The 19,266-nt window shown below is 57.1% G+C and overlaps 1 protein-coding gene across 3 annotated transcripts; it reads right to left on the bottom strand.

The window, feature by feature from the left end:
* Window positions 1–93: 93 nt before the first annotated feature.
* ZNF335 (zinc finger protein 335) lies at window positions 94–18,735 on the bottom strand. Of its 3 annotated transcripts, none has more exons than XM_029220411.1 (28): window positions 18,605–18,735; window positions 17,684–17,934; window positions 16,101–16,341; window positions 15,101–15,178; window positions 14,547–14,852; window positions 14,328–14,459; window positions 13,302–13,448; window positions 11,754–12,006; window positions 11,484–11,661; window positions 10,735–10,847; window positions 9,779–9,797; window positions 9,531–9,647; window positions 9,383–9,459; window positions 9,140–9,300; window positions 8,187–8,419; window positions 7,191–7,284; window positions 6,972–7,066; window positions 4,276–4,535; window positions 3,228–3,339; window positions 2,771–3,145; window positions 1,885–2,027; window positions 1,641–1,804; window positions 1,399–1,502; window positions 1,228–1,305; window positions 927–1,010; window positions 773–838; window positions 608–689; window positions 94–515 (listed from the first exon to the last, which is right to left on the bottom strand). In XM_029220411.1, the coding sequence occupies exons 2-28, from the start codon at window positions 17,882–17,884 to the stop codon at window positions 388–390; spliced, it is 4,041 nt and encodes a 1,346-aa protein (XP_029076244.1). In that variant the 5' UTR covers window positions 17,885–17,934; window positions 18,605–18,735; the 3' UTR covers window positions 94–387. The 3 variants fall into 3 exon arrangements, with proteins under 3 accessions (XP_029076244.1, XP_029076245.1, XP_029076243.1); XM_029220412.1 differs by having other exon boundaries at window positions 14,328–14,456; XM_029220410.1 differs by having other exon boundaries at window positions 14,328–14,852.
* Window positions 18,736–19,266: the final 531 nt, after the last annotated feature.

Below are 19,266 nucleotides of genomic sequence, written 5' to 3'. Positions count from 1 at the left end.
GTTTCCACCCTTGTGGGCTGTGGTGGGCTCCTCCTCCTTCCTAAATCCTTGCCTTGTTCTGGCTGTAGCAGCACATGGACAAAGTGAGCTGGCCAAGGCTGGACTCTGGTCCCTTTATTGAGACTGAGGGGCCAGTGGGTCCATCCAAACAAAAATAAATTTCTCTCCCAAAGCCTGCCTGCAGGCTGGGGCCCGCAGCATGTCCTGGCTGGGGCCCACGGCTGTCCCCTAACCCCAGCAGCACAGGTCTGGCTCCCCAGGAGTGACAGGATGCTGGCTGCTCAGTATCTGGAGATCCTAGGTGGAGCAGCGAGGGAGTCCCAGTGGGCCCCCCACCCCGAGCAGGGCTGGCCCCAATATCCATGGTCTTTGTTGGGCCCCTGGGGCTCAGTCATCGGTCAGGGTGATGACGTCGTACTCGATGCCCTGATGTTGCAGCTGTTGGATGTGTTCAGGCACTGCCTCCTCCGTGCCGAATAGGCCTTGGGCTTGGGCCATGGCAGCATCGGCCACCGCTGCCAGGGGAGGGGAAAGGATGGTGAGCCTGAGGCCCAGGAACTAGGCCTGGGCCCCAGGCCCCCAAGACCCTCAGGGTCCAGCCCCGTACCTGTGACAGCTGAGCGTGCTGCAGCCTCGAGCTGGGCCTGTGTGACAAGCTGCTGGCCTGGGGACACCGGCACATACTGGATCTGGAGGAGAGAGGCAATGAGATGTAGCCTCACCAGGACCCCTGCCCGTGGCCCTGGCTCCACCTGGTCCCCAAGGGCCCTACCTGGGACTCCTGAAGGAACGGCGCCCCTTGTTCATACTGGATGTGTGTGATCTGGCCCTCCTGGACCTGGAGAGAGGAAGCCAATCCAGTTACTCTCAAAGGAGGGTGTACACCCCTCTTCTCACTCCTCACCCGCGTCCCAGGCCTGGCCTACCTGGATGTGATGGCCCTCCGGGACCACGACATATTCCTGGGGGAGCAGGTGCTGGACTCCGTCCTGGGAGATGATGTACTGTACCTGAGGAAGGGGGGAGAAGAGGCAGGTGCTGGGGCCACGCTCCTTGGGAGCTCAGCGAGGAAGGCAGAGCAGGGGGGTCAGGGACACCCTGTCAGCAATGGCAGCTGGAGGAGGAGTTTGGAAAGTACTGTTCCCCCAACCTCTTCCTGGGAATGGGGCCTGGAGATTGGGGGGAGGAGGGCAGGCACTCAGCGCTGAGGTGGCAGCAGCAGCTCACCTGGTTATCAGATGTCACCAGGTGCTGGACCATCTGGCCATCTGCTGTAGTGATCTCTTGGATGTAGGTGGCTTCCTCCTGTCAGGGCCAGGTCAGCTCTAGCTTCAGATTTCTGTGTGCCCTCACCCCTGCCCATGACCTGCCAGCAGGGCCCCCAGCCCAGGCTCTCACCTGATTGGTCACTGTCTGTTCCTGGGCCACGATGATGTGTTCCTGGCCCAGTGCCTGCTGTAGCCGCTCCGGGCCCAGGACCCCGTGACTGGACTGGAGTGCAGCTGGGCAGAGAGGGGTGGACGCTCTTTCAGGGGCTCCAGGGGAACCTGAGACGCCCTGGCCCCGCCCTGGCCCAAGGGTGCCTTCTGGGGCAGCGGCTCAAGTCCTTTGTCCACCCCGGGGCCCCAGGCGCCACTCACTGTGCAGCGTGGCCAGCGTCTCGTCATCACTGTTCAGGATGATGGTCTGGGTGGGGGTCTTGGGGGTCTGGGCCGGGGCCCGCGTGGTCGGGGTTGCCGCTTTCCTCCCATCGGGACTGTGCAGCCGCTGGATGTGGAACTTGAGGTGCCCGTTCCGGTTGAAGCTGAGGGCGAAGGAAGGCGGCTCAGGGGCGGCCCCACCACGCGTGCCCGGCAGCCCCTGCCCGCCTGCGCCCAGCCTCACCGCTGCCCGCAGAGGTGGCACTCGAAGGGCTTCTCGTTGGTGTGGGTCAGCATGTGGCGCCGCAGATCCTTCTTGTTCTTGGAAGCGAAGCTGCACTGATTGCACTGGTGGGGCCGCAGGCTTGAGTGCTGCGTCATGTGGGCCTGCAGATGGGGCGGAGTCGGGGCACCGGCTGGGTGAGGACAGATGGCTCCCCACGGACAGGGGAGCCGGGGACCCTGACCTCAGGCGCGGTAGATGTGGGAGGAGCTGGGTGAGAAGTACAAGCCAGACCAAGGTCTGGCACTGCTGGGTGTTGAAGAGCCACGAGCTCCATCGTGAGGCCGCTCGGAAAGCCCTGTGTCTGTTGACACTCAGTTCACCCCTGTGAAACGTACAGGCTCAAAAAGGGGCCTCTGAAGGTCGCCCCCAGCTCTGACACTCTGGGTTCTGGGCCCCGCTCCCCTCACTGAGCCACTGTGAGGATTCAGCACGCGCTCGGATCTGAGATGATTTTCGGGTGAACAGACGGAGTCCCCGGAACCTGGCCTGCTCCACACCGACCCCCGCACCTCCCTGGGACACTGTGCCCTCAGTGTTCTGGACGACTCGAATCTCCCCAGCTGCCTCACGCCACCGCCCCTCTGCTCCTGCAGGCCCAGCTCAGCCATCACCTCTGGGACATCCCCCCAGCACCCCAAGTCCACGTGACTCGTTCCCCATCTGTGCTCCGCTGTGCGCATTAGTTCACACCGGGGACACTGTCGGGTGTTAGTCACCACCTGGTGTGCCTCCCCGCCAGACTGAGCCCCCTGAGAGCTGGGGCCTTGCTGAGTCATCTCTGACCCCAGCAGGGAGCGGAGGACCTGGCCTGGGGGGGTGCCAGCAGAGGGACGGGGGCACCTACCCGGACCTCGGGCCACTGGCGAGCGCTGAAGGGGCAGTCGGGGCACTTGAAGGCACTAGGCCCAGCGTGGGCCCGTTTGTGACTTTCCATCTCAGCTCGGCCGGGGAAGGCCTCAGCGCAGATCTTGCAGGAAAACTTCTTTGACGACGCAGTGGCTGCAGATGGTGGCGAGGGGGGCACTACCAGGCCCAGGGCTTTGCTGGCAGCAGGAGGTGGGGAGGCAGAGCCCTGGGGGTCCCCGACTCGGCGCGTCCTGGCTGGAGACGGGGGCTCAGGGCCGTCTCTGGGCAGCCCCCCGCACTGCAGCAAGGGCCACTTGGCTCCAGAGGCCAGGGCGTCTGGACTTGGGAAGGAGATGGAGCCATCTGCAGTCAGCTGTGGACAGGCAGGGGAGCGTGAGGCTCGGCGGGAGGGAGGAAGAAATGGGAAGAGTAGAGGTGGCTACCCCCAGCCTCACCTCGATGTGGTGCAGCTGGGTCCCGTCGGCGGCCATGATGAAGTGGGTGCCAGCTTCTTTCAAGGTGTCACTCACAACCACGGCCTGGGCTGCCTCCCCGGGGGGCTCCTCGCTGCGGGCAGAGGAGGGGGGATAAGGCAGTGTTCCAGGAGAGGATGGAGGGCCACAGGAGTCCCCTTCCCCAAGAAAGGCATCAACTGAGGAGTGACTGCCACCGCAGGTTGACCCCTGGCTCCTCCCTTTACCAGCCGAACCTCCCCTGCCTCTGCGTAAATGGCGACCAAGTGTCCAGAGATCGTCCTTCTCAGGAGCGGTCATCCCTGCCCCCTCGATGGGCATGCTGGGGGGTGGCGAGGTGGAGGGCTCCAGGGGTCAAGCCCAAGTCTGACCAGGTGGGGCAGGAGGAGAGGGCGAGTGGGGAGGCAGGGCCGCAAGGACCCACGGGCCAAGGGTAATGGGCAGATGCTGAGAGACTGGGCTGCCCAGGTGCCGGCCCAGGGGTTCTGGCTCCCATCCCAGCTGAACAAGCCGGTACTTGAATTCAGGGCTTCCTCAGACTGCCCAGGGGTTCAGCGAACATGCGAAACATAAACATTTCTGCCCCAAACGTGCTCAGTGTAGAGAAAGCCAAGTGCAGCTGCAGGGCCTCCAACGTCGCTAAGGAGCCTGAGCTCGTTCCTAAAACGACCTCAGGGACCGTCCCGTACAAGGAGGACGTGGGCTTTGGAACCACAGAGACCAGGGTCAGATCTACAGCCTGTCTGCCCTTAGGCGAGTTACTTCGCCTCCCTCCTCATTTGTAAAGAGAGGGAAACATGCATCTCGTGGGAATGGTTTAGGTGAGTTCACGAATGTCACGTGCCCGGCACATCTTCAGCGGCTCTTGACCTCCTGAAGGGACACGACACCCCTACAGCCCAATTGTTTTACGTGTATTAGGAGTTTTACCTCCTGCCAACTAGGCTTGGGTGGGCGGGGTCCTCATCTGACTCCCCCCAGCACACCTATAAACGGCTGGGGGGGAGGTCTCGCAGGCAGCAGATCTCACCTGTAAGGTGTGCCAGGAGCCGACGTGCCCTCTTCCATGGTGGGTGCCGTGATGACGCTGTAGCCAGCCCCGCCAAATGGCCCAGGCGCCAGGGTGATCTGCTGTAGGTCCGGGGTGCCTAGCTGGCTCTCGGCGGCCACGCTGCCCCCTGGCTCTGCCATGTGGAGGGCTACCACTTGGGGAGTGGCACCTGCTGGGGAGGGCTTCCCACCAGAGGATGCGAACCCTGCTTCCACGTCCTCTGACTTCACCACGGCCACCTGCAACGGCACAAGTGGGCATTACGAGCGGGGTCTGTGGCAAAGGAGCTGGCGTTCAAGGCCCTTTTCTATCTCAGGGCCTCAAAGCTCACCCACGGTCTGGCGGGACCCAGTGCCACCACCACGTATTCACACGAGCCCAACTGTGCGTTCCTGGCAACTGGAAAGAGACTTAACGAGAACAGGCTAGAGCGTTACCACCCCCCAAGGGCACTGGGCAACGTCTGGAGACATTTTTGGTTGCCACAGTTGGTTGGCACCTAGGGGGCAGAAGCCAGAGATGCTGCCAAACATCCCGGACGAGCAGGACAGCCCCCTCAGCAAGGAATTATCTGGCCCAAAGTGCCAAGGATAAGAAATCCTGAGGTAGAGGAACAAGTAGCAGACCGTTTAAGAAAAAAATGCAATAGTCAGAGGCTACCTCACATCCTACTCCAAAGCCTGCTTCAAATGTTTTCAAGATTGAAATGTAACAAATAAAACTCGAGACATATTAAAAGAAAATATGGATATTCCTATAATCCTTGGGGTGGGAAGAGTTTCCTAATCATGACAGAATATGTTAAAACCTACAGAAAAACAAACCATAAAATGAGATCAGAAAACAAAGAAGCTGGGGGCGTGGGGGGGAGATGGTATTTAATAATTCACGTAAGAGATAAAAAGTGGAGTTCCCACACATACAAACAGCCCTTGCAAAGTTATACAAAAGAGACTAATAATTTAATGGAAAAATAGATACAGGGCACAAACATACATCAGAGAAGAAATAAAATGGTCTATGAACATAAGGAAAGAAACTCGATCCCTTTTGTGATCACAAAATTATAAACTAAGACCCTGACATATACTTCCATCACATGGAAGAGATTTATAAAGACTGACGCCCAGCGCTGGCGAGGCTGTGAGGAAGCACACTCTAGTGGTGGTCATGTAACTGACATAGCTTTTGTGAGGCGTCACGCCTTGGGACCCACTGATTCTATATACTTCTAGGAGGCTTTTTTTTCCCCCAGCTAAAAAACATGTTTATGAGCACCCAAAAATGTATGTGCACTGAAGCACTGCCTTGAGTTAATGACAAGGAAGCCACCCAGGCGTAAAGGACTGACGAAATAAGCTTCAGAACATCCCTAGGATGGAATGACGTGGAGACGTCAGGAAGGAGTGGACGCGTGTGTGGCCAGGCCGTGCCTCACACGCCGCGGAGGGAAGAAAAGCTAGGCTGCCTGTGAGCGCGGACGGCGTGATCTCATTTTTTAAGGATCAGGAGGTCTCTGCGTTAGTGAGCACGTGGACAAAACTGCAGAAACGCTTATTAACCTGTTAACAGTGGAATCGGAGGGGAGGGGAGGAACCTTAAGGACTTTCACCTTCTGAAGAGAACAATTCTTAACGCTCATTTTGGGTTTCACAAGCGTATGTTTTTGTAATCAGAAAAACAAACCAACCAAAATGGATGATACTGGCATGAGAACGGCAAACAGAGCAATAGAACAGAACTTGTCTAGAAACAGACTCCTGTACCTGGGGAAATCCAGTGCACGATAAAGGGGATGCTTTGAACCACTGGGGAAAACGAGAGGATTCGATTTATTGCACTGGACAACTTCTGGGAAAAAAATAAACTTAGTCCCCTACCTTTCTGCACATAACAAAAGTGAATTCCAGGTGGAGTAAAAATTTAAGTGTAAAAAATGAAACCCTAAGAAGAAAATACAAACGAATGTTCATATAATCTTGAGGTGAAGAGGCCTAAGGATGATACCACAGGCAAAAACTATAAAAGCCTGATACGTTGAACTATCTAAAAATGTAAAACTTCTACACACCCCCAGATGCCACAAACTAAACCCTCTGAAGATTCCAGGTCCAACAGCAGGCTCCCCTCCACAGAGCTCTGTCCCCCAGCAGCATGTCACTGTTCCAAGCTGTTGGAATTCATCATCTCAAACACACAGTCTCCATCTTTTCAAGAGGCTGGGAGATGGGAGGTGCTAACAAACCTCTCTCCGCCTTAGAGAATCCTGGAGAGGCACGGGGGAAGGGGAGGGACAAGTAAAGATGATGAACCTGGGGGAAGATGTGCTAGGCTTAAGGTGCATGGAGCATGTGAGAGGTGGCATGGAATGAGGGTGCTAGGCTAGATGGGAAGCTAGTTCAGACTCATGGGCACGGGCGGTGCTTACCGCTCAGCATGGCGGAGACCGCTGGTGACTCCGGACAGAGGAGTGGGAGAGCCTCTGCCCTCCCGGGGCCCCCCTGGCACAGCGGTCCCCCTCCTCTGCGTCTGCCCACTGGGTTTCAGTGGATCTGTCTCCCACTGACTGGGAGCTCCCTGAGGGCAGGGCACATCTGCTCCATCACTAGCGTCCGCTCCCAGCGTCCAGCGCAGACCTGGCACCACGGGTAAAGCCGGGCCGGGGAGGAGCTCACCTGCAGGGCGGCGCTGCCCAGCTCCCGCCGAGTGCTCATGTTCAGCAACAGGTCCAAGGCTGTCTGTGTGGCCATGGCCGTCGACTCCTCAGCTCCTGGGTGGGTGGGACCTGAGCCTTAGAAATGGCTGGAAAACTGGCACCCAACGCCCTCTTCCCCAGCTTCCGGCCCCCACTGGCACGAGCCCTGCCCCTGCTCCCACCATCCCTCAGAACTCACCTTGCTGGTAGATGATGGTGGCACCACCCAGGGTGTCAGAACAGAGCAGCGGGGGTGTCTCGGGTGACTGGAGAGGTGCTGCCTCTGGGGGGATCTGCGGGGTGGGAATATGGCCAAGTGTGACAGGGGGCAGCTCAGATTCAAATGCATTCACCAAGCACCTCCTATGTGCCAGACACTTTACAGCTATTGGCTTGTTTCATCTTCACCCTCTTCAAGATATTTTCAAGATATTTACCAGCTCCATGCAACAGATGAACTGACTAAGGTTAAGGATCCCACAGCTAGTAAGTAGCAGAACTGGGACTTGAACACAGGACTATCTGACTCCAGAGCCTCTGTGTTCTACCAGCACATTGTGGTGGTCCATCTTTTGGGGAGGGGAGGGGAGGGGGCAGGCAACATACTCAGCTACAAGACTATATTTCTCAGCCTCCCTTGCGGCTGGGTAAAGTGTGGCCCTGTAGTTAAGCAGGAGCTTCTGGTAAAAGTTCACGAGGAAGGTAAGACGGATAGATGGCGGGCATCATTTTTGCTCTTCCCCTATCCCTTCCTCCTGCTCCTTGCCTGGGATGTGGCTAGGAAGGCTGGAGCTCCTGCAGCTATATGGGACCATAAGTCAATCACAGAAATGGGAGTCACATGCCTAGGACGGCTGGGAAAAAGTATCGAGAGAGCTTGGTTCCTGATGACTGATCAAGGAGCTGCCACATGAGCCCTGGGTTGCTGACCTTCTTTTACATGAAGAGAATAATAAACTATCACCATAGTCAAGATACTGATGTTTCCACGCTCTATTACTAGCACTGGAAAGCCACCCCTACTCTGAGATTAGGGTGACCTATCTGTGACCTCAGCTGCTCTTCACCACAATCCAGAGAGGCAGGGATCATTTCGCTGTACTCAGTGTGCCAGTGAGGATGCCAGGGCTGGGAGAGGCAGCATCACACCGGCATTGCGGCCAACGCTCCTAACCCCGTCTGCTGAGCTCATTACCTCAGGAGGTCCTGGGGAGCTGGGCGGAGGTCCAGGGGCTGCGCTATGCTGCTGCTTCAGCTCCTCAATCTGTTGCAGAGAGAAGAAGGGGCGACGGCGGGAAGGGGGCTCCTCGGGGTGGCGCCGCCCCCACTCCTCAAAGCTGCTTGCATGTCGGCACCGTACGTGCAAGCGGAGGTTCTTCTTGTGTCGCGTGCTGAAGTGGCAGTACTCACAGGCAAAGGGCTTGGCCCCTGCAGGCACATGTGTAGGGATGCTTGGGCTTGCCCACCCCCTCTAGGAAGCCTTCTGTGACCCCAAGAACGTCTCCAACTGATTCACTCCCTGCGATGTGTTCCCAAGCTCAGGGAAACCCGTGCTCTGTGCAATTTGGTGTGCCAGGGCAGAAACGAGCCAGGTCTCCCTCTGCGCTCACAGACTTCCTCCGAGTGCCTATTTTCAAGGTCAGGTGACCACATACTTCTCTTATGACTCATCTCCCGAAGTGTCCCCCCAGCTCTCTTTCTCTCTTCTTCCCTAGTGTGACAGAGGGCTAGGAACCAAGGAGGAGAAAGAACCAACTTTTGCTGTCCATCTTCTGTGGGCCAAGATGTGATGGTGCTTTAGCAGTTTCTTCTGTCGAGGGCAGGGCCTATGTAAGACCTCTCTCAAGCCCCAGTGCCCAGAACAGACAGGGCTCAGGGAACAAATGGAACTCACGTTTATAACAACCCCATGGTTGGTACTTCTGATTCTCTCCTTTCACAACTAACAAAGGTTCAGAGAGCGCCAGCAACTGGCCCTGGGCCACACAGAGAAGAGCTGGCTGCGTTGGAAACTCAGCTGAGGTTAGAGTGACAGACCCAGGGGGGATTCCCTGCAGTAGAAGGGCTGGGGCTGCCGAGGGGGATGAAGAGGACAGAGCTGAGCCTCTGACAGGGTGCTACGGCGTGTTGGGGGGTGGCTGGCCTGACCTGTGTGCTTGACAGCCACGTGGGACAGCAGGAAGTCCTCTCGGAAGGTGCGGTAGGGGCAAAAGCTGCACTTGAAGGGCTTGTCGCTGACATGGGAAAGCTGGTGGTTCAGCAGCGCCTTCTTGTCCTCACAAACGAACTCGCAGAACTCGCACTTGAACCTGGAGGTGGTCGGAGAGGGGAGAGCTCAGCGACAGGGCACGGTGGGGCACCGCAGCCCCAGGGGCCTCCTCGGGGATGTACCTGCGGTTGGCGACGACCTGGATATGCGTGAGCAGGTGCATCTTGAAGGTGTAGCGCTTCTTAAAAGACTTTCCACACTGTGGGGGGTGGAGAGGTAGGTCAGACCAGGGAGCCCCCAGGCAGGCCCCCTGCCCCCAGCCCCACCCACCTTGTCACACATGTGGGGCTTCTCGGTGCTGTGAGTCTTCATGTGCTGCGTGAGTCTCTTCTGCATGGGGTAGACACGGCCACACACAGGGCAGGGGAAGGAGCTCAGCTTCGGGGTCTGGGAAGGGACAGAAGGGGCCGGGTGGAGAGAAAAGGGGAGGAGAGAGGGTGAGACCATGCCTCCTCCCTCACCAACCCCCCAGCCACCCTCAAGCAGGCTCCCTTCCCGGCCTGAGGCCCCAGACTCACCGGGTCTGGCCTCTTCTTCCTGGGGGAGAAAGGCACAGGAGTCAGACCATCTTGTCCCCAAGCCCACCCCAGACCCTCCCCCGCTGACCAGACCCATCCTCAGCCCTGTCCTCAGCCCCAACCCAAGCCCCTCTCTCTTCGAACAATATTCCCCCAATGGGAGTTCGCTGGGGAAAAGTTTTGCAGTCAACTAACTTTAGGAACAGTGCATTCTCTGTCTGTCTCTGTCTCTGTCTCTCTCTCTCACTCTCTGTCTCTCTCTCTCTCTCTGTCTCTTCTCTCTCTGTCTCTCTCTCTCTCTCTCTCTCTCTGTCACAAAATGCATTTGCATTTTAAAGGCTCTGAGAAGCTCTGCAGGGAAAAGAGCTGTTGAACCAGGTTTTCGACCTGGTGTCCCTAATCTTATGTGGACATAGAACTCCCCCTCCCTTTTTATTTTTTTTTTAAAGAAACACCTAAAAGCGGGAATTCCCTGGCTGTCCAGTGGTTAGCACTCAGCGCTTCCACTGCTGAGGCCCGGGGTTCAACTTCTGGTCGGGGAACTAAGATCCTGCAAGCCGCGCTGTGATACTTCAGTGAACAATCACTAGGCCCTTGAGGATCTTTGCTTTTCCACCCACTTGTCCTACATCTGCCCTATCAGTGCCGTGAGAGATGGAGTATGGACGTGGAGCCTGGAAGACCTTCAGATCATTTTCTGAGACCCTTTAGGTACACGATTTCCTTTAATCACCTCAGCAGTGACTGTCCCCAATTTACAAAGCTCGAAGCAGGAAAGAGACCAAATAAGGGACCTCTAGACCCTGACACTGCCCTGTTCTGAGCCAAGTGATCTGGGAAGAGTCGCCCTGCCTTCCCCATCTGCGCTGTGCTGCAAAGGGGGCTGGCCCCGAGCAGGGGCTCAGCAAGGGGGACCCGTGCTTACCCTGGGCCTTCACTTCCCCACCCCCACTGACCGGTCCCGGCTATGCACGGCCGCGTGCCGGATGACATCCTTCCGGTAAACACTGGTGTAGCTGCATTCGTCACACTTGTAGGGCTTACTGCCCACGTGGTTGAACATGTGCTCCTGGGAGAGAGGCAGGACAGGGGGCTGGGGTGTAGCCTTCCTTCCTGCCTACCCGCCCTGTGCCTACAGCCGTAGAGGCGCCCCCTCCCCACTGCACCCTGGAACAACCCCCACTCCCCACCCCTACCGCAGGGGTCCAGAGAACAACTTCTAGGTCCGGGTCTGAGGGAGGAAGCACCGTGCGCACAAAGCACAGGGGCTCTGGCCATCTGTGCTCAAGCTACCCCCGACCTCCACCCGTGGGCAGCTCTGCCTCACTTTGGCCAAGCCAAGCTGCAGTTTCCTGCGTCAGTAAAATGGGGCTCTCAACACCTATGACCTTGTTGGGCTACGTGAGATGAGAAAAAGGAACCCCTTTCTTGAGACACATTACCGCCACCAGCTGGGAGACTTTCTAACACACTGAATTCGATTAAAGCAGTTGCACTGCCATCTGCCCGGTGTGGTGGTAGTGAGGCAAGTCTAAGACGATGTGACGCCACCATGCAGCGTAAGGCCTACCACAGTGCGCCCTCGGCCCAGACGCACACCCTGACACGGGGCAGGAGGGTGACCGCGGGTGCAGGTGATCTCCACTCCCCCTGGGGCCTTCTCCCATCCAGCGTCCCTTCTCCCCCTGCCCTCCCGCGGCCACACCTTGAGCGAGGACCAGCGGCGGGAGCGGTAGCTGCACTGCAGGCACTTGAAGAGCTGGGGGTTGCCAGCCTCGTGGGAGCTGACGTGGAAGCGCAGGTCCTCGTGGGACAGGAAGCGGGAACCGCAGATGCGGCACAAGAAGGGCCGCAGGAGGGGTTTGGGCGACTTGTAATAGTACCTGCCAGGAGGGTGTTGGGGAGAGGTCTGGCTGGGCCAGGGGTCTGGCCACTTCCCCCTGCCCCCAGCCCTCATCTCTGCTCGCCGCCGTACTTGCGGTATTTCTTGCCGAGGAAGCGCCTGGAGGGTCGCCCACGGCGGCGGGGCGGGGCGGCGGGCTCGTCCTGGCAGGACGGTGCTGCGTTCTCCACATCTGACTGGCTCATGCCGGGTTCCACAGGGGGCCGGTTGGCCTTGCCCAGGGCCACCAAGCGTCCCGGGCCTGAGGAGCTGGGTGCCTCGGGGTCTTGTGGCTCCAGAGGGCTCTGTCCAGTCTGGGAGCTGACCAGAGGCTCTCCTTCCACACCTGCCATGGACACACCAGGACAGATGTGGACAGCTGTGCCAGAGGCCAGCCAAAATATCCTCCCCGCCACACACCGTCACAGACCACTGATAGGCCCGTCAGGTCACGGGACAGACGCAGGCAGCCCGTGGTTAGAGGGCAGCGTGGACATATGGCTCCTCCTGCAGCTGACGGGCTGTTAGCACAGCACGACTTAAATGGGACAGTCTGGAGCAGCACTGGGAGAGCTGGGACCTCGCGGCCAGGAGACCTGCGGGTAGGCTAAGCTGTCATCGACTTGCTGTGTGCTCTCAGGCAAAGCCACTCCCCTCTCTGAGTCTCATTTTCCCCATCTATCAAATGGATATAATTGTTGCTCTAGTGACCTCATGGGAACGTTCTAAAGACTGGGGAGCAACAGCAACACTTAAACACTGGTTTTCCCAACAGAGGCTGTGTAGTTGGAGGGCAGACGGGAGGAAGGGAAGAGACATCACCGCACACACTCGCAAAGCCTCTGACGTCTGAACATCCGAATGCGTTACCTATTCAAAAACACTAACAGCATTTCAATGTAATGTTTTAAAAATTCAAAATTATATGCCATTTTGTTTCTTAATGGGGTGCCAGGTTATTCAGGTGTGTTCACCTTGTGAAAATTCACTGAGCTGTGAATTCACTAAGCTGATTCACTTAGCATACATGTGCTTTTCAACACATATACCTCAGTAAAAAGTTATTTGAAAAAATAAGACTAAAAAATACAACACCCACAACTGCATGTACAAAAACAGCTACGATGTATTTTTTCCCTATTTAAGCCTTAAAAAACAACCCTAAGAGGCGGGTGCTATCACCTCCGTTCATAATAAGAGAATGGGAGATTCAAGAGGCAAAGTAACATGCTCCAGGTCACACAGCTGGTAGGTGGCAGAGCCGGCATTCATGCCCACGGCGGGTCTTTCCTGTCCCCGGCTTGTAATGCTCCAAGCCCGTGCTCCTCCAACATAGTCTCAGACCTCAGACTTATTCTCATTTTAGTAATAATTCTTAAAACTTAACTTATTAGTTCAGTACTCAAACTTCTGTGCTGTGACAGCTTACCACCGAAAAGCCGTTTCAGAAAGCTGCCATATCCTAACTCTCAAGCTTGGTATGGGAGAGCTTTCCCCTTTACGAGGAGGCCTGCAGGTCACCCCGGTGGGATTGAGACATGCTGCTCTGCAAGCATGTCTGCAAGGGCTCCATGGAAGCAAGCGGGGAACGAGGCCACCCCTGGGCCCCACCGCACAGCCCCGCCCACAAGTAAGTCTCACCATCCAGGAGATCCGAGGTCTCCAGGCGAGGCAGCTTCCGGGGCCGGCCAGGTCTCCTGCGGGGTCTCGGTATACTGGGAGTGGGGCGCTGGGGCCGTAGCTGCCGGCCCCGGGGCTCATCCTCAGCAGGGTTATAGTCGCTGTCCTCTGTGGGGACAGCAAAAGAAGGGGGGCATCAGCCTTGACCTTTCAGTCCTGACCCCTTGCCAGCTTCCCTGGAAAGAGGCCCACTTCCCTATCCCTCCCTGCCTGTTCCTCCCTTCAAACCCACCAGTGATGCCTCCTCCGGGAAGCCCTCCTGATGTCCCCCTGGCTAACTGTGAGTGCCACTCTCTGGCCTCTGCAGTCCTTTCTCTGTACCTTTCCTAACACCTACCACTAGCTCAGATGGCACCTTTATGTGAATCAGAAAAAAGCACTCCTTCCTCAATACACTTTACGGCCATTGTTAGAAAACAGCTGCCTAGTCACTCCAGTCTACAAAGTACGACTATGCTATCCATTGAGGGAGCCAGTAGCTCCCTCAATAGCCATACGTGGCTGAGCCATACTGAGCACTTGGAATACGCCTAGACTAACTGGAGACATAAGTATAAAACACACAACAGATTTCCGAAAATTAGTATGAGAAAAAGAACGTAAAGCTTACTAATAACTTTTTATAATCATTGCATATTGAAATAATACTTTAGACATAATGGGTAAATAAAATATATGACTGAACTTAAATTCATCTTTTTCATTTTACTTTTAATATGACAACAAAAAACACACATGGCTTCTGTTTCTGCTAGACAAATGTGAATGTGACCCTCTTGGACACAGTACTATTTTTCAGCGCATGGCCCGTACAGCTGCGCACAAAGCTCCTGGTCCCAGAGCTCCAACTCCTCTATCTTATGCTGGAGGCGCTCGTGGCTGCGTGTGCGCCAGTTCCTCTTCCCTGGCCCTCCCTACAGGCCAGGGGGAGCTCCGTATTTGCAGATGTGGGTGTGGGTGACAGGACTGAGAGCCACGGTAGCCTACCTTCCAGGTCATCGATGGCGCCGGCGTCTATGATGTCATCATCGTCTTCCTCCTCTGGGCCCTCTTCCTCCTGGGTCCTGGCGGAGGCACCCCACTTCCGCAGACGTCCCTTTTTCCCGGTGGCGGCGGCTGCTAGCGGTACAACAAGCTTGCTGCATGTGACTCTTGGCAGCCCAGCCCCACCTGTGGAGGCGGCCAGGCAGGCCACCGTCAACGCACCTGGGCAGAAGTGCCGCTCCCGCATGTGGCGCAACAGTGTGGCCTTGGCGCTGCTCCGGTACTGGCACATCTTGCACTTGAACTGCTGCACCACCACCACCTCCATCATGGCCTCCAGGCTCTGCAGGTCTGGCTCCTCGGCGCCAGAACCCAGGCATGGCTGCGCTGGGGAGCTGGGTCCACCCTGTACCTCCTCAGGTGGCTCCAGGCACGTGGATGTGGACGTGGGGCCATCGGCTAGAGCTTCGATGGCTGCCAGGCTGTGGGCCAGGGTGGAACTGGACATCGGTGATGCCATGGGGGCCCCTGGGAAGGTGAGGGAATCAGAGGGGAGGAAGTGGAGGGGGAGGCTGGCCACGAGCTACAGCTGCCCCTCCCAGGCAGGCCCAGGGATCCAAGAACCCCACTCCTCACCAGAGTAACAGTGGAGGAACTGAGAGGCCCAAGGCAGTGGAGAAGCTGCCAAGATCACACAGTGAGTCTACGGCAGAGCCTCCCTGTCCTACTCCCCCGCCCACGGCAGGGTTCCCTGGGTCTGGCGCCTGGAGTCTTACCATCGTCTGGTCCCTGCAGGATTAGGTACCGTGTGGTCTCGGACCCACTCCCCTCAGCACTGGTCACGGTGATGCAGCCTGCGCAGAGGTGTGAGGAGGGGATGCACAGCTGATAATGACAATTGTCACTGCCCACACTCATTCTGACTCACCCGTGAGACTGAGTCCGCTGCCCCATTGCCCACTTCCCGCCCAGGGCAGGGCTGTTGAGAGGTCTGCTGTGTGTGACACGCTGGCCCAGCAGCCAGTCCACAGCTGCCCACCTTTAACCATTAAAGGAGGACTGGCTTTTCAGGCCATCCCAGGGCTTTTCCAGGTGCTACAACCCTTACACAGATCATTATAATAGAAAGTAGTTTGGTAAATCATGAGCACCCGCTCTGGAGTCACTGTCTGAGCTCACGCCCCAACACTTGCTGAAGACAGCGGGTACATTAGTTTACGTCCTCTGTGCCTTGGCTTTCTCATCCAGACTGTGAGAATAACAGCATCTACCTTTTGGGGTTACCAAGAGGATTGATGAACTACTGCAGGTTAAGTATTTAGAAGAGACTCCAGTACAAAGTTAGGTATCACTGTTTCTATATTTATTGAGTGCTTATCATATGGCAGGAACTATACTGTACTATCTCATTAAATCCCCACATCGGGGCTTCCCTGGTGGCGCAGTGGTTGACAGTCTGCCTGCCGATGCAGGGGATCCGGGTTCCTGCCCCGGTGCGGGAAGATCCCACATGCCGCGGAGCGGCTCGGCCCGTGAGCCATGGCCGCTGAGCCTGCACGTCCGGAGCCTGTGCTCCGCAAGGGGAGAGGCCACAGCAGTGAGAGGCCCGCGTACCGGAAAAAAAAAAAAATCCCCACATCGTTTACCACTATGAGACGGGGTTACTGTTTCCATGTTACAAACTCAGAGTGGTAAGGTTATCTGCCTGAGTCTGCACAGCTGCTTCTGCAGGGAAACCCTTATGGGGCAACTCTTGCCCCCTGTGACCTGACTCACTCTGGATGAGGTCGGGCCCGATGGTGGACTCGATGATCTTGTCAATAGCTGAGCCCAGGTCTGAGGAAGAAGCCGTGCAGTCGGACACCAGCATGTTGGGGTCTGGGAGTGCGCTGGAGTGCACCAGGGCTGGGGGGCCGCCTGTCACCCCTGCCACTGGCCCATGGGAAACAGAAGATGAATCAGGGAGGTAGCCATGGGGCAGGGGGTCTGTGCTGGAGCTGCTCTCGGATACCTCCTCCTGGGGGACGGGAAACAGGCAAAGGGGGAGTTTAGGAGCCAGGGATGGGGCAGGGCAGGCTGCCCCCACCCTGGCCCAAGGATGTGGTAGGTGGAGCCACCCACACCCTCACCCCCATTGAGGACCAGTGAGAGAAACCCTCTAGTCACAGAGCTCCCCCAAGAACAAGCGCCAGGGTCCCTGGCTCTGGCCAGGTACAAGGCCCCACGTTTCCCACACCTCACACAACAGCCAGGTGAGGCTATTCTCGTCAGGCTTTCAAATAAGCTGTTCCCTCTGCCTGAAACGCTTCCTAGCATCACACCGTGGCTAACTCCTACTCAGCCTTCTCACTGCCATTCACCTGGTACCTCTCCTGGAAAGATGACCCTGACCCACAAAGCCAAGTTAGGACCTCTCCATCCTCAGTGCTATAGTCGCCTGTGTCCCGCCATCACATTATGGTTCACTCTGCAATGTTACGTCTCCCAGGTCAGACTCCATAAGAGCCAGGACCACATCTCTCGTCTCCTGCTGTATCCCCTGGGTCCAGCACAAGCTGGGCACATGCTAAGTCCACCTCTGCTGAATTAATAAAACCCCTGGACCCCAAAGTGGGGGCTACTGTTGTGCACCTCTATAATGTGATGTCCTGAAAATGATCACTATCTTGCAGACAATGACAACGGTAATGGCTGATACTTATTGGCTGCTTACCATGTGCTGAGCCCTGTGTTAATTGCTTTGCATATATTAATTCATTTAGTTCTCAAAAAAAAAAAAGAGAAAAACCTATTGAGGCAAGTATATTTATTATTCCCATTCTATAGATGAGATAACTGACGGCTAAAAGTTTGGGTAGCTTATCTAAGATCACAGAGCCAGGAGGCGGCAGAGCCAGGAGACTATTTTATAAAGCGTTTCCAAGAAAATGTCTGATGGTTGCTCACAACAGAGCACCCTCAGGAGTAGGTATTTCTGCTCCGTTTTAGATTGACGACCGAGGTTCAAAGAGGTGTCCCAGTGAATCAGTGGTACAGCCAAGACTTGAACCAGGTCACCTGCATCCCAAAGAGTGAGGACAGTGGGTAGTGCAGTGGGTCAGCCCACAGCCTAGATTTGAATCCTGGCGCTGTGTCTCAGTTTGCTCCTCTGAGATATGGAAAAGAGTGGTATGTGCCTTACAAGGTATGAGACTTAAATGAGAAAATCCACGCTAAGGGCCTGGCATGGTGCCCGGCTCACAGTAAACCATAATCAAATATTAGCTATAAGCAAGCCTTGCTGGCTTCTTCCCCTTGGTCGCCAGGCACTGCTGCCTGCGGTCCCTGCCACCACCCACGCCGGCAAGCAATGTCCATACCAGAGAGCTGGTGCCGCGGTCCGAACTCTGCCCCACGCCAGAGTCGTCGGCCTCGGCTGGCCCCGGAGCGGCCGCGGCGTCGCTGCTGTCAGCCGACACGGCTTCTGAGGTGCCCACACCCAAGCCGCTCTCAGAGGGCTCCTCGGGCCGGCCAGGACCAGGGGCCGTGTCGCTACTGCTCTCCACCTCGTTCTCCTCCATCGGCTCGGGGGGCGGCCTGATAGGGGGGCCCAGGGTCCGGGGCCTTTACTCTGCGAGAAGAGGTGACGGGGGCTGGAACAGGTGGGCTTCATCTCGGGTCCCCGCGGCGCACGCAGCTGCGCCCATATGCCCATTTCGCAGATGCAAACACTGAGTCGCCGACGGGGCGGGGCTTTCTAGTGTATTGCGAGGGGAGCTTCGAGAAAACAGGACCAGGAAGCCTTGCCTCCCAGTCTCGGGTCCTTCCCCCATCCCCGGAGGGTGGTCAGTGGCGGGTAATCTTGACCCTTTGCTCCTCCCCTCCATGATTCCCGCAGAGTGGTTCACTCTACAGGCCCCGGCCGGGCTCAGTGGCTCAGCCCTTCGGTCCCCCGAGTCCCCCCGGGTGCAGAGTCGGTGGTACAGCCCGCAAGCCCCCCGGGTCAGCGGCTCGCTCCCCCCTCCCCTGGTTCCCGTGCGGAGGGGGCTGACAGCGACGGTCCCGGGGCCTGGAGACTCGGGGCTGTCCCCGGCGCTGCCTGCGCTCCAGGCCCGACGCCATCTTGTGGCGGCTCCGGGTTTCCGCTCAGGCAAGTGCGAGAGCGACTAAAGGGCCTGGGACCCCGGGGCCCTGTTCGGACAGCCCCGCCGGCCCGGGACCTCTCCACTGGGTATCCCCGCAGTGTGGCCCCACTTCACGGCAGGGTGCAGTGGGGCGACCTGACTCCACCCGACGCTCACCTGACGCTTTCGTAGCTGCGTTCCTCTCCGACTCCGGCATCGACGAAGTCGCCATCCTCTTTCCCCCGCTGCGGAGGGACCCATCGACCTTCCGTAGGCCGGGACTACTTCCTACGCCGGCCCGGAGAAAGACAGGCTTCCAGTGTGCTGGAAGGTGGCCCCGAGGTCTCAAAACCATAATAGAGTTCTCAGAGAATATAGGATTTTACATGTCTCCTAGTATGGGTGACGGAGTCCTCTATGGGTTGGGAGCTACTTTCTCTCCGGCGGAGGAATACATAGGAGTGGCTACGTGACGTCACTGCTGGGTCCCTTCCCTGGGCCGCAGGGTTGGGCGCGGCTAAGGCTGGCCCCACGTCCGGGGGCGTGGCTCCCAGTGGCCTGACCACGCCCTTCCCGGAACAGCTCAGAAAAGCGTGAAACTGGGATGTTTTGGCTTGTTGGGAGAGGAGTAAATGTTATCGGTCTTTTCGCCTGGCTTTCAACCGATTATTTTACGCTCTCATCGAACCCAATCAAATCCTTCCCGATTAGGTTTGACGTGTCCTGGGAAGAGGGGAGCATATAGTCCTTGTTTTACTGATGGGGAAACTGAGACCCCGAGATGGGAAGTGGCTGGTCCAACGTCACATCAAGTAAAAGGACTTGGAATGCAAGCCCCG

The sequence above is a fragment of the Monodon monoceros genome, unplaced genomic scaffold (genome assembly GCF_005190385.1).
Source record: "Monodon monoceros isolate NGI ecotype Baffin Bay Population unplaced genomic scaffold, NGI_Narwhal_1 Super_Scaffold_13, whole genome shotgun sequence".
Lineage (NCBI taxonomy): Eukaryota > Metazoa > Chordata > Mammalia > Artiodactyla > Monodontidae > Monodon > Monodon monoceros.
This window is presented reverse-complemented; position numbering and strand designations above follow the sequence as displayed.

Excerpts from the sequence above, each read along its gene's own strand:
- ZNF335 (XM_029220410.1), bottom strand. The coding sequence starts at position 17,884 with ATGGAGGAGAACGAGGTGGAGAGCAGTAGCGACACGGCCCCTGGTCCT. Across the intron at positions 14,853-15,100 it reads CCTGCAGGGACCAGACGATG|GGGCCCCCATGGCATCACCG; the intron begins GTAAGACTCCAG and ends TCACCTTCCCAG. Across the intron at positions 3,146-3,227 it reads CCCAGCTGCACCACATCGAG|CTGACTGCAGATGGCTCCAT; the intron begins GTGAGGCTGGGG and ends GCCTGTCCACAG.